The sequence below is a fragment of the Lygodium microphyllum genome, chromosome 23 (genome assembly GCF_053477565.2).
Source record: "Lygodium microphyllum isolate KBCC chromosome 23, Lygodium_microphyllum_v1.1.10, whole genome shotgun sequence".
Classification (NCBI taxonomy): domain Eukaryota; kingdom Viridiplantae; phylum Streptophyta; class Polypodiopsida; order Schizaeales; family Lygodiaceae; genus Lygodium; species Lygodium microphyllum.
This window is the reverse complement of record NC_141157.1, coordinates 128,180,513-128,193,741: the sequence shown is the minus strand read 5'-3', so window position 1 is coordinate 128,193,741 and position 13,229 is coordinate 128,180,513. Positions and strand designations below refer to the sequence as shown.

At 44.8% G+C, this 13,229-nt stretch overlaps 1 protein-coding gene across 6 annotated transcripts in view; it reads right to left on the bottom strand.

The window, feature by feature from the left end:
• Window positions 1-13,229, bottom strand: part of LOC148016733 (uncharacterized) — a 144,519-nt gene that overhangs the window by 17,635 nt on the left and 113,655 nt on the right. For 3 of the 6 annotated variants that reach the window (XM_087663705.1, XM_087663703.1, XM_087663702.1), the window contains one exon: window positions 783-901. The exons of 1 other annotated variant lie outside the window; for it this stretch is intronic. In XM_087663705.1, coding sequence (XP_087519831.1) covers window positions 783-901 — 119 coding nt within the window. The remainder of the gene's footprint in view (window positions 1-782; window positions 902-13,229) is intronic. 2 more of the 6 variants (XR_015688036.1, XM_087663704.1) reach the window with 1 other exon arrangement.

Genomic DNA, 13,229 nt, shown 5'->3' with positions numbered 1-13,229 from the left:
GAAAATCTTGTAGCTCAATGGCAGCATCTGCCACTAACAGCTAGATAGCAGCCAACCAGTGGCTCTCATACTACTGCTAGGTCAATGCTCAGCTGCGCGCACATGCACACACACACACACAAGGAACAATGAATAGCAAGAGAGAGAGAGAGAAAGATTGCTTCACATCCACTAATGTGAGAATCATAATGAATTTACAATCATCAATTGGCCAAACTGATTGAAGTTGCCCCTCTGACAGAACAATGCACAAGGTTGTAGACTCGGTTCCAACAAAAGGTTACTCCAGCATTGGACCAAAGGTTTCCATTGCATGCACTGGAGATATAATCCCATTCTTAGAGCCAATGACTAAGAGGCTTGGGACAGGCCACTAGAAGGAAAGGGAGCAGTGAAGAAGGGACCACTATAAGGTAGGAGAGCTTGCATGAGAAGGCGAAAATGCTAATTTATGTTTGGATGGAATTGTATATGTGCAGTAAGGTGGTGTTTGCATTTGAGAAAATGGTATGTCAAGCTTGATTATCTCAATAACCATCATGAAATGTCATTTTTTACAGAAAATCCAGACAGGAAAATGTTCTCTCCTTCTCTCCATATAGTCCAATAACACAAAAAGAATTATGATTCAAGTAAGTATTTTGAACGGTTTGAGAAAAACTAGTTTGGATCCATCAAGCTTGAAATCACTTACATTAAGAATTAAAATATTACTCACGTGTTTCTTGATACTCAGCATTTGATTCTGTTTACTGTGAGCCTAAAAGGGGACGACTGCTTACTTGCCTGAGGCCTCCATAAAAACAAGTGGGCAATAGTTGTAAACCCAGAATTGTTTAAAAAATGCAGTGGCAGATCCAAAGCGTTCACGTGCCCATCCCCATAGACGTTGGCCACTTACCTAATCACAAAACAATGCAGAACTCAAAATCACCAAAGGACTCAATGAGGTGAGAATCCAAAAAGGTAAGGAGATTCCAAATCAACCAAAAAGTGGATGTAATGATACAGATCATAATAAAATGCAGCCCGACACAACTCACGGCCTGTGACTAGTAATAATAAAGGTTGCAAATGCCAAACATCTTATCGTAAACAATGCGTATCAATTTTGAAAACAAACAATGCATGCATTTCCTCACAATAAACATGTAAGCAAGCATTTACTTGATGTCATTTGGATGTGCGGGGACTGACAAATACTACACCAAGGACTGAATGTAAGCATTATGTAACCTTTGTTGATGATCAAATAAGGTATGGGTGTATTTCATGGAGAAAAGTGAGGTGTTTTCTCACTTTCACGATTTTAAAAATCTGGTTGAGAAACAAACACTTGTGCAAATTAAGTGATTGAGGTCAAATGGAGGGGGATAGTACCCCTCCAATAATTTCACTAATTTTTTGAAATAGCATGGATCTCAACGCAGTTTACCTACATTTTGCATGGTATCAATAAAGTGCCCAGCCCCTCCAATAGTGCCCCCCCCCCCAAGGGTACCCAAAATGAGAATGAACAATGAAAGTGGAAGAATCATAACTATTGAACATTGAGAAGAATAAACAATGAAAGAGATAACACAAGTTTGTTAACCCCAATGCAAAGAAAGCAAAAAGAAAATTAAAAAGACACGGAGCAAAGCGGAAAAAGACAGCCCGACTGAAAAAATAGGAGAAAAAAAGACCAAAACGTAAGGACAACCTTAAAAGTTTAGGGCAAGCATAAAAGAGGAAAGGCACATTTTAAATATAAAAGCACACTCTAAATCCTTATAAAAGAGTGTCAAGCTCCCTCTTGTGCAATTTGTAAATATAGACGGAGATGGGTAAAGGCACAATGCAAATAGGAAGGGGATAAGAAAAGAGGACCAAGGCTAAAATGGCCAGTCATGTAAAAAAAGGATGGGTGTCTAAGGGGGATTAGGGTTATGTATAAAAAGGCAAAAAGTGAATGAAGAAGCTCATTTTTGTGTGTGGCCAAAATTAACTCTCTTCTTTTCTTCTTCTTCTTGTTCTTGCTTGCTTGAGCTAGTCTTAAGAGAGGGAGTCTAAGGCAGTGAGGGATGAGTGTGTGAGGGTGAGGGACCGCGGTGGAGAAGCTCTCCATCTTCTCCTCCCTTCTTCTTATCTTCTCTTGTCTCATGCGCAGCAATGAAACATGGAGCTTGGAGCTTGAGGATTAAGCTTGCTTGAGCTTGCACCTTGGATCGTGGAACTATCGGAGTGCTTGTGGGAGGAGGCAACTCAATCGAGCATGGAGGTAAACTCACTGCACTCATAGGTGTGAGAGCGTATACGACTATGTGAGAGGTAGCCACTTCACTTGGCTTGAAATGCTTGAAACAATAAGCGGTTCATGGGTTTTAATAGTCCAATGAGAAGCTCCCACATTTTGGTTCCATCGCTCGGACCAATGGATTCAAGCTTTGAGTGCTTGTGCGCTCCGAATCAAGCATTGAAGTAAGGTTTGCCCCGAACCAGTGCTTGAGATAGGTAGAAAGTGAGGGAGTTGAAGAGGTATTCGATCTCCTTGGCAAGTAAGTTTTTCTAGTTTTTTGGATTCAAGTAAGTAGGTGGGATTAGTGTAAACGGTTGCTTGTGATTTGGATGCATTTAGGTAAGGAAAAATCAGGAAAAACAGAGAAACAAACAAGGAGTTGATTGCTCTTCTAATTTCTAAGGAGCAGAGAAATGGTGGTGCATCTTCTTCAAGTGCACCAGAAAAGCTAAAAGCCTGATTTCTCACTACGCACATTAAGGAGCACCCCACTAGCATCTGAGTGCACGTAACATTGAGAAATTTTTTAAATAACAAGAAATTCACGCAAAATAAGATAAGTTGAAAGAACTCACAAGTAGGAGGAGACCCCCAAACATTGAATAGTGGCCAAGAATTCCAATCACCGAATACTGAGAGACTTGAATCGTCGAGCCGCTTAGGGAGCAACAATAATAGGCACGATTAGGAACACAATTCTTACTCGGCTTGATCAATCTGATCGATGTCCTAGTTGCTCAAGAAGTCAACAATATGTTATGAGCCAACACCAACTCGGAAAATGATGAGCTTGACTTAGAAGAATTCCCAATCAACATCTAGCAATTGATAACCTAGTATGATCTGCAAACCAAAATGGAGCATCACAGTAGACCAACCAAGGACATCATAGAGCTGATCTAGAGAAAGAGAGAAGGTTGACAAGGAAAGCGCTCCTAAGCATAGCTGCCTATCACCAAGAGCAATGATGCGTGAAGTCCAACGTGTCTTAGCACTTGCCAATCGAGGACAAGACCAAACGCTGAGAGGAAGAGAGCCTCAAAGGCTGATCTTACGCTAAGCGAGTTTCTCACAAATCGACTCTTAGACACCATAGTTGTGGAGCATAGCAGAGTAGCTATTAGAAAGACAGATCTGGAGTATGGCAAGAGCTATGGGGGTTGGAAGATGAATACAAGACTCATGATGACATAGACAATGGACTGACTGTTACACAAGTGAATTAGGTTCCAAGATGGAAGCTTGGACTCATACACACAATCTTGTGTAAGAGATTGATAATGGCACTAAATGAAAGAAGAAAGCATCATGATATATTGCATTCAACTCCGTGAAAGTGATAGTCAAGTACAATGCTTTATAGTAGTTGGATAGTAGCATTCTGCCTCACTGTGCATATGGGATTTAGGATTGGTTATATGTCTCTTGCCTTATAACTTCATACAAAGAGGCATACAAACGGGTGTGCTTGCCAAACTCTCAACACCCCTTCTCAATCACAATCGTGAAAAGGTACTAAGTGTACAGAGGCTGTCATGAGTGGAAGCTTGCTAAGTGTAGGTACGCCATAAACATGGTAATCATCCAAAGGCTATCGTAGAAAAGGCTAAGTGTAGATACCAAAAACATGGCTGACATCCAGGGGTTGTTACAAGGCCTCACTAAGTGTGTAGAGGCTATTATGCATAGGTTACATGAGGAGTTTTTCATGGCTTATGAAAGGAGAATTAGAGGCAAGTATATACAACAAAAAAGTCTAGTAAAAATTTGGGTCAAGGACCGGCAAGCCCTTGTGGTTTTCAGCATTTTTAGATATGTCATTATGAGCATAACAAATCTTCTTTTCTTTGTCTGCTTCTTTAATGAAGTCCACTTTGCTTTCTTTGATGCTCTTTTTGTCCTCACTGTCTTCTTTTTCTTGGTTTTCTTCTCTATGGTCTTTCTAGTCTTCTTTTTCTTGGTCTTCTTCTTTATGATCTCTCTGGTCTTCTTCTTCATTGACTTTACTTGTGTTAGTCTTCATGTTCCCCTCAAGCAAAGATATCACCATCTTTGAGGTAGTAAAAATGTCTTCAAATAAAATCATTGATTGCATTTTAGTATGGACAGCTACATTTCTTCCTAGAAGTAGGTCAAACAAGTCTCCCATGTAGTTGAAATGAGCAACAATAATTATGTTATTTTTCATGAGAAGCATCCTCAAAAAAGACTTGATTTTGGTCATTCCCATGATGGAAATCAGCTTCAAATAACTGAGAATATCCAACAAAAAGAGTTATACTTCAATGTGTCAAGAGACAAGAAAAATAGTATCAAAAGATACTAGCTTGATTTCAAGCTTGATGTTGCCTGATTTCATGTGGTCTTCTTGATCTTCAGGTGGATTGCTTGAATTCAAGTGGGTTGCTCCAAATCTTCAACCTGAGGTTTGACTTGTTGGAAACTTAGTAATTCTCAATAGCAGAGACTTGAGTACACCAAGGTTGAGCACCACAAAATGAAAAATGAAGTATTGTGAAGAACTTTGTGCTGATGCTTGCGCTTGAGGTCTTCAAATCTTCACAAATCTTCTTCGTGCTAACTTGGAGGGCAAATTTTTACTGGAACCTTCACTGAATCAGTAAATCAGAGTGGCGGTAGGTCCAATGTGATGTAATTAGTGAGAAAATGAAGTGGAAAAAGAGCTTAGAGATAAAGAAGCTATGGTGGATTAGAGTTGCAGGAACATGGGCCTAGTTTTTTACTCTATGCAGCTACCACAATGAACCATTTGGCTTGAGATTTGAGCTAGGAGTAGGTTAAGTAATGTCCTTCCATTGCCCTATGGTTGTGAGGAGGATTGCGTTGCGTGGAGACTGCGGGAGTAGTACGATAGGAACAAACGCAAAATTGGCAGCGACTTCTGAAAACGCAATGTTGATCTAGGGAGGCACTAATGTCAGGGTTTTACATAACATAGAGAGAAGCGCCTTCGGCAAAGGAAGATATCTCCAGAAGGAATCATGACGAGATGTTGCGTGGTTGAGGAGATCCAGCTGCTCCAAGTGAGGTAGGTATGGTTGGTCCACTTTGGCTATGGCAAACAAGAAGGTAAAGTGGAGATGGAGTGGAGATGGAGGTGAGAAATGAAACCATGAGCTAACAATGAATTGACTAGAGGTAAAGAGAGACTGCAGGAGCGAATTAGAGCTAAGCCATGCTCAACTGAGCTCTGATACCATATTAGAAAGACGGTTCTTGAGCATGGCAGGAGCTATGGAGGTTGGAAAATGAATACAAGACTCATGATGACATAGACAATGGACTGACTGTTACACAAGTGAATTAGGTTCCAAGATGGAAGCTTGGACTTATAAACACAATCTTGTGTAAGAGACTAACAATAATACTAATTGAAAGAAGAAAGCATCATGATATATTGCATTCAACTCTATGAAAGTGATAGCCAAGTACAATGCTTTATAGTAGTTGGATAGTAGCATTCTACCTCACTGTGCATATGGAATTCAGGACTGATTACATGTCTCTTGCCTTATAGCTCCATACAAAGAGGCATACAAACGGGTGTGATTGTCAAACTCTCACCAGTAGCCCTAGCGACTACCTTGCTGGCAGGACTGCAAATCACCCCAAATTCTAAGAGCCACACCAAGATACCTGTGGTTGCTAAGAAACTTGACAAGTATCAGCCCAAAAATGACCCATATAGCTTTGTGGAGCAGTTTGAGCACATATGCGAGGCTAATGACCTCACGGACCTTGCTCAACATGCACAAGCTTTCGGACTTTGCCTAGAAGACAAAGGACGGACGTGGTACACTAGTCTAGATAGTGCCAAACACAATGACTTCAATAACCTCAAGAGTCTCTTTATCAAGAGATTCTCTAAGGAGAGATACTCTAACAACCCCATCGTTAGGTTGATGAACATTAGACAAAAGGACAAGGAGGATATCCGAGACTACATTACCCACGTGCAGGGTTTCTTTAAGAGAATCCCAACTGCAGAGTGACCAAGCGAACAAGTGGTCTCCAGTGTGTTCATAAGTGGGATCCGAAGTGAAGAAATTTACAAGGCCTTGGTGAGGAGAGAAGCCTAAGACCCACAACTCGAGATAGCACGATCTCTAGAAACTCAGATAAGGCTACGACCATTCGTGAAAGATCTAACCAAAGCACCCAAGACAAGGGAAAGAGTGTCAACCAGAGCCAAGAGTTGGCAAACGTGAAGCTAGAGTTGGCTAGGCTACAAGAGATGATGAGAAGACACCCACGACTTCACGTGCGATGCGTGCATTGCGGAGGAAACCATCTTCCAGCCAAGTGCATGGATCCTAGATCCAAACCTTATACCAATTGTAGTAGGTTTGGCCATAATGCAGTGCATTGCCGATTATGAGATGGTTGCCATACCCACAATCATACAATCAATCTTGCTAGCTACGGAATAGACTGCCATATTACGGAAGGGGAGCTTCACTAGCTCTCTCAACACCCAATGATTCAAAGCCAGCTATCTCCAAGATGGATATCAACCCCATAGGGATACCTAGACTACCTAGACCCATTGCGACCCATCTATCGAGTGACACTCCTATACATTACGTAGAGAATCTGAACAAGGACGAAGCATACATAAACCCTTATGTCTCGTATGACGAAGAGGGCGATCCCATCTTGATGGATTTCAAACCAGTATCAGTGATGGCATTGGGCAAGGGAAGGGATAGAGGTCTAGGAGGACAGAACCAAGAATCCATCACATGCTAGACTTGTGGTCACCCAAGACACATCTCATCATGATGCCCCAAAAGAGAGCAAGTCAATTGAGAGAAGGCCAACCAGAGATGCCGTGAGTGTGGGATCACACACTTGTACACTGAGTGCCCTAGACGGAAATCTTCCACTAGTTTAGCTATCGTGCCATCCATACCATTAGGACTATTTGGTGTTGAGACACTCGATGGTGAAGCCACACCAATCCTGCTGAATGTCATGACCCGAACATAGACCAAGCAAGCCGATATTTCATTACTCAAACCTAGCAACCTCGACACAGCTTCAATAGGAAAGAAAAGCCATAGAAGAAGGAAAAAGAGAACTAAGACGAAGATTACACTTAAGACAAATAGTGCCACCATGTTACCAAAGGGGAAGCAAGTCACGAACACACAAGCAGAGACATCTGCTCCTAAGACAACAGAAAAGGAAAGTGCCAAGGTTGGAGAATATCGCGATCCGAGGCACCAATTAGAAGTGGTTGACAAGGTCAAGGAGTAGGTGAGAGAAGCCCAAGAGCACCTAAAAGATATGGAACCTGTTACCGAAGACGAAGTTGGTGAGCTCTCTAGTGTAAGCACACCGGTCTCGCCTACTCAATTCAAATCAAGAGACGCATCTGCATCCCACGTAGCATTGCATAGACAGAGACTAGATGCCACAAGTAGGCAGATTGCCCAAGATCATTGGCACAAGAGTATAGAGCCTAACGAACAGCAAACAAGACAACTTACGCGCGACGTTGATATCAATCCATCCTTGTAACTCTGCCTTTGGAAAAACTGCTTAGGTAGAATCCAACCTTATAGCAAGGGTTGAAGCAGTGGGTAAAATGACATGACGAGCTTGGATAGACCGACTTGCCTAACCACAATATAGTGACACTCATACTAAGCTTAACCTTGAACTCAGTGCCTAAGTCTTTGTACGTAAATGCCTTTTGGGAAGGCACAGAGATACACGCAGTTTTGCCTATCAACACATTAGGAGATGCTACAAGGAAGGGAATTGTAGATATGGGAGCTAGAGTCAGTGTGCTCAACCATGCAGTTCTCCAGGCTTGGGATAACCCACCCACGGAGACCGCAAGGTTTAATGTCACACTAACTAACAGAATGAAGGTCAAACCGTTTGGAGTGCTGAAAGACTAGCCCTTGAAGATAGCGGGAGTCCTGAACTTCATAGTCATGAAGGGAGTGGACTACGACATCCTGCTAGGCCAACCTTGGATGCGAAACGTACAAGTGATAGAACATTGGGGCAATGGTCTCCTATTCTTAGGCAGCAGATTGGAGGCTGTAAGTATCGAGATGAATACCTAAAAGACCACTCCGGTCGATCTAGATGCCATCTTCGCTATTTTGAAAGAAGACTCACAAGTTAGGAATTCTTACGGGACACTAACAAAGTATATCCCTTGTCTTGAGGATGAGCGGGATTGGATACATGTGCTAGCCACCATCAACCTACCATTCTCAAATAATAAAGAGGACTATAAGCAAGCTGCAAGGACAGCTAGTGAGTTCCATGAAGCCACAACATCTTAGCTACCAAAGGGTAAGACCTCGCTATTAGTATAACTTTGCATGATGACCAAGAGCTCTAGTAGACAACCAACACATGTCTCTTTTCACATTCCGTCTGACAAACTTGAACTCTAGGGGACCCTTGAATACTTCATAAGAGAGCTAGCAGGTAACCTAGCTCTGCCAATCTCAAACCCCTCAAGGATCTCATGGATGAGCCGATGTGGCAGTGGACCAAAGTGCAGGACCTGAATCTGATGTACAATTGGGCACTGATCACGGATAAGAAAAATGTTGAGAATAGGAACCTAGGAGACGATGACCAGTCAAAAGATAATGATTTGGACGATGAGTATGAAGACTACTACTCTACAAATGAGGCAAGTGAGGAAGAGACTGAGACAATAGAGTATGACACGGACGGCCAAGTGATTAAATAGATATGAGTAGACTCCAAGCCACGAAAAGCCCATATTCTTAGGATCGAAAAGGAGTCTTCAGAACAGAATTCGACCGTACTTGGTTGAACCACCTAGGGGTAATAGACCATGAGCAAGCGGGATTAGTTCAACCCTAAACTGCATCACTCCTTAGAACAAAATTGACCTCAGAGCTGCAACAACCAGGGGAAATTCCTTCTACCAAAAGTACTGAGTTTGACTCCGAGTCAGAAGTGAGATCTGAAAGCAACCCGACCACCTAAGGCCAAATGCACCAAAGGGGACCTCCCAGTCCACTTAGGGCGCAAGCGGTTGAAGGAGGACAAGAGAAAGCAGCCAAGGTGACTAGTATACTAAGTAGTGACTGACCTCATGGCAAATATACTCTTAGCGCAATACCTTGGATGCATGTTGAATACATCCGAGATCCACTACATACGAGAGCTGTCCATAACTGAAGGAGTGGAAGTGCTACCTTTCCCTTAAGCATCAAGCAATACTCCGAACCCTTGCTCTACTGAACCTGACGGAGCCCGAACTAAAGTCGGCTCTAACTGAGGCAAAGCTGCAACAACTGAGGATGGTCTGCCAAGTCATCCTCTTCCATCCATTTGGCATCCATTAGTGCATAATTTTGAAATTTCATCAAGTATCTCCTAGAAACTTTGCCTTTGATTTTTTTTTCCTTATGTACCAAAATCTGCTCGGATACCAAAATCCCATCCAGCTCCTCAACCTCAAGTTGAATTTCACCAAACATATCCTCTAGGACATCACCATGAAAAGGCCTCAACAAACTGACATGAAAGGCATTGTGTATCTGTTAACCTCAAACACGACAAGAGCGAAAGAAAGCGGAGAAGACGCAGGGCAAAGGCGAAAAGAAGGTAGCCCGACGGAAGGAAAAGAAGGAGAAAAGCCCAAAAAGCGCAAGGACAACCGTCAAAGACCAAGGCAACCATAAAAAGAGAAAGGCGCATAAAAAGCGCACTCTAAAATCTTGTAAAAGAGTGCCGGGCTCTCACCCGTGCTATTTGTAAAGATAAAAGGGTAGTGAAAAGAAAGCAAGGAAGAGAAAAGAACAATGGGAAACACGGCCTGGGCTATGACCGGCCATGTAAAAAAGGGAAAAAGGGAATGATTGCCCAAAAGGGAAATAGGGTTTTGTATAAAAAGCTGAAAAGTGAATGAAGAGCTCATTCTTTGGTGTGGCAAACTAGTTTTCTCCTTCCTCTCTTCTTCTCTTCTTCTTCTTGCTTGTGTGTGTGCTCTTGAGAGAGGGAGTGTGAGAGATTGAGGGAGTGAGCACGTGAGAGAGTGAGGAATCAAGAGGGTGAAGCTCTCCACCATCTCCTCCCCCCTTCTCCTCTTCTCCTTCCTTCTCTTCTCTTGCGCGCGCGGCTATGGAGGATGAGGGTTGGAGAAGGAGGAGGCTTGAGGATGCTTGAGCTAGCATCAAGAATCGTGGAGCTACCTAAGTGTGAGAGAGAGGAGGGCACTCGATCGAGCATCAAGGTAAGTTCACTGCATTCATAGGATCGGCGGCGTGACGGCTAGGTGAGAGATAGCCATGAGAGCTCGCTTGGAACGCTTGAACAATAAGCGGTCCGTGGGTCTTGGCGGTTGAGTGAAAGCTCCCACATTTTGGTTCCGTTGCTGGGACAGACGGATTCAAGCTCGAGCACTCGCGCGCCCCATATCGAGCACCGAAGTAGGGCATTCACCCTGAAACGGAGCTTGAGATAGGTAGGAAGTCTGGTGTTTTTGATCTTCAGAACAAGTAAGTGTTTTTGAACAATCTGGTTGATAATGACTGGACAACATGGAGAAATTGGTTCAGTTTTTTGTTTTCGATTCAGGATGTGTTTAGGATAGATTAGCAGTAGGAAATCACACACGAAGAGGCAGAGGGCTGCTGCTGTGAAACCAGGGAGAGATCACTGGAACAAAAGGAAAAAATGGAGTAGATGCAAGGTAACGGCATAAGGAACACCAGGGACAGAACCTGGAGGGTGTAGGGCAGAACTAGCAGAGTATAAAACTCTGAGGGGGGGGGGCAGGAGGACCCCATTTTCAACCAACAGAGAGCGAAAGAGACAGAGAGGGAGAGAGTGAGCGAGCTGGGCAGCTGTCCGATCGTCTGGAGCTAGGAGGACATTGCATTCGGCGACTTCAGGTAATCGATCTTGTCCACCCCACTCCAACTCTGTCGCGGGGTAATCGCACGACCAATAGGATAATACACCTAGTGAAAATCAAGCAAGTCGGTGTGCGCGACCCATCGGACCGGCAGAATCGGACGGCCGGCCCAGTGTCCGATTCCTAGAATCGGACACTCGGACAATCGTCCGATCGGACCTCCCACTCAATCACTAGCTCGTACTAACTGGTCCGATCGGACGTGCCACGTGGCACTCGGACCGACCAGTCCCTTTTGTTAAAATCGGACGCTCGGACCACTCGGACGCCCCGACTCGGACCCACCGGTCCGATCGGACGGAGTTCTACACGCCTAGAATCGGACCGCCTAGAATCGGACCGATTCCTCGCACACCCGTCCGTCCGATTCTTGAGAATCGGACACGCGGACCCTAAGACCCCCACTTCGCCCTGACATACCTGGTCCGATCCCCACTGGTAAATCGGACCACTGGTAAATCGGACCACTGGTAAATCGGATGTCCGATTCCCAGAGTCAACCTAGAACAAAACCTGACCCATTTAGGAGCACACTAGGGCACTCCCCCAGTGGTCCCCCTCCCACGTGCGCAACAGGAAGCAGCATGGGGCCCTGCTACCCATGAGGCGGCCAGGAAGAGAGTAGTAAAGCCTGTTAGGCCCAAAACGAACAGGAGTGGGCAAGACACAGGGAGAGCACTCACAGCACTTGATCGAATTTCCGCACTTGAAGAACACTTAGGAAAGTCGAAAGCCTGTTTGAGCACGAGTGCACAAGGATAACACAATTACGAGTGGCCCTAAGTTGAGCGCTGCATTCAAAAAGTAAAAAAGAACTCACTCAGATAAATTGCCAAAATTTTACGAGTGGCCCTACGACAGACGCACAGAGCGCAGGGTAGGATCAAGCGAGGAGTAACAACGACAAGGAGTGGACGGACAGCCAGGCGTAAGGATTTCACCATGACAGAGGGAGTTCCAGATCATCGGTTTGCAGGGGAGCTAGATGTTAGCACGTTTTCGGAAGCCATACAGCAAATGGTGAGCAGTTACGATGCGCACGCCCAGTACGAACACCATGGCAGGACAGCGGAGGCAATTATTGCAGACCTAGAGGTGGAGAGGAGGCTAGCCCGCAAGGCATTGTAGGGCATAGCAGACTATAATAGGGACCAACAAGCCAGGAGCCTAAGGCAAAGCATGGAGCTGCATGAGGTGCAGCGAGTACTGAACCTGGCTGGCCGAACCCGAACAGACCAGGAGAGAGCACTCGAGGGAGACCTGACGCTAGGCGAGCTCCTCATGAAACGGCTGTTCGATAATACCGCGGCGGAGCAAAATGCCGCTGCGCTAGCAACCTCGCTACTTGCAGGACTAGGGGCAACCCAGGGCTCAAAGAGCCAGGCCAAAATACCTATTGTCGCTAAGCAACTCGACAAGTACCAACCACCGGACGACCCATACAGCTTCGTCGAGCAGTTCGAGCAGGTCTGCGAAGCAAATGGCCTCAATGACCAAACCCAGCGTTCGCAAGCGTTCGGACTTTACTTAAGCGATAAGGGTAGGACGTGGTATACAAGTCTAGATAATGTAGAACGGGCCAATTTCAATAACCTCAAGGATCTCTTCGTTAAGAGATTTGCCGAACCCGGGTACTCTGACAACCTGCTAGTGCGTCTGATGAACGTCAAGTAGAAGGAGAAGGAGGGCATCCGCGACTACGTCACCCACGTTAGAAGCCTCCTTAAGAGAATCCCCTTGGGCGAAAGACCGACCGACAGGGCGGTGTCAACCGTGTTCATCAGCGGGATTCGGGATGAAGAATTGTACAAAGCACTAGCGGGCAACTCGAGCTTGCAAAGGGACGTGGTGGCTAGAGTTTTCGAGGAGGCCATTAGGGTCGATGACCAGCTGAGGGAGCGGAGCTCCAGGAGCTCGAACCCGGAAGAACTCAACCCACGGAGTTTAGAACGAACTCCAACCTCTAGCGAACGACCCAACACGTCATCCCACGATAAAGGGAAGTCC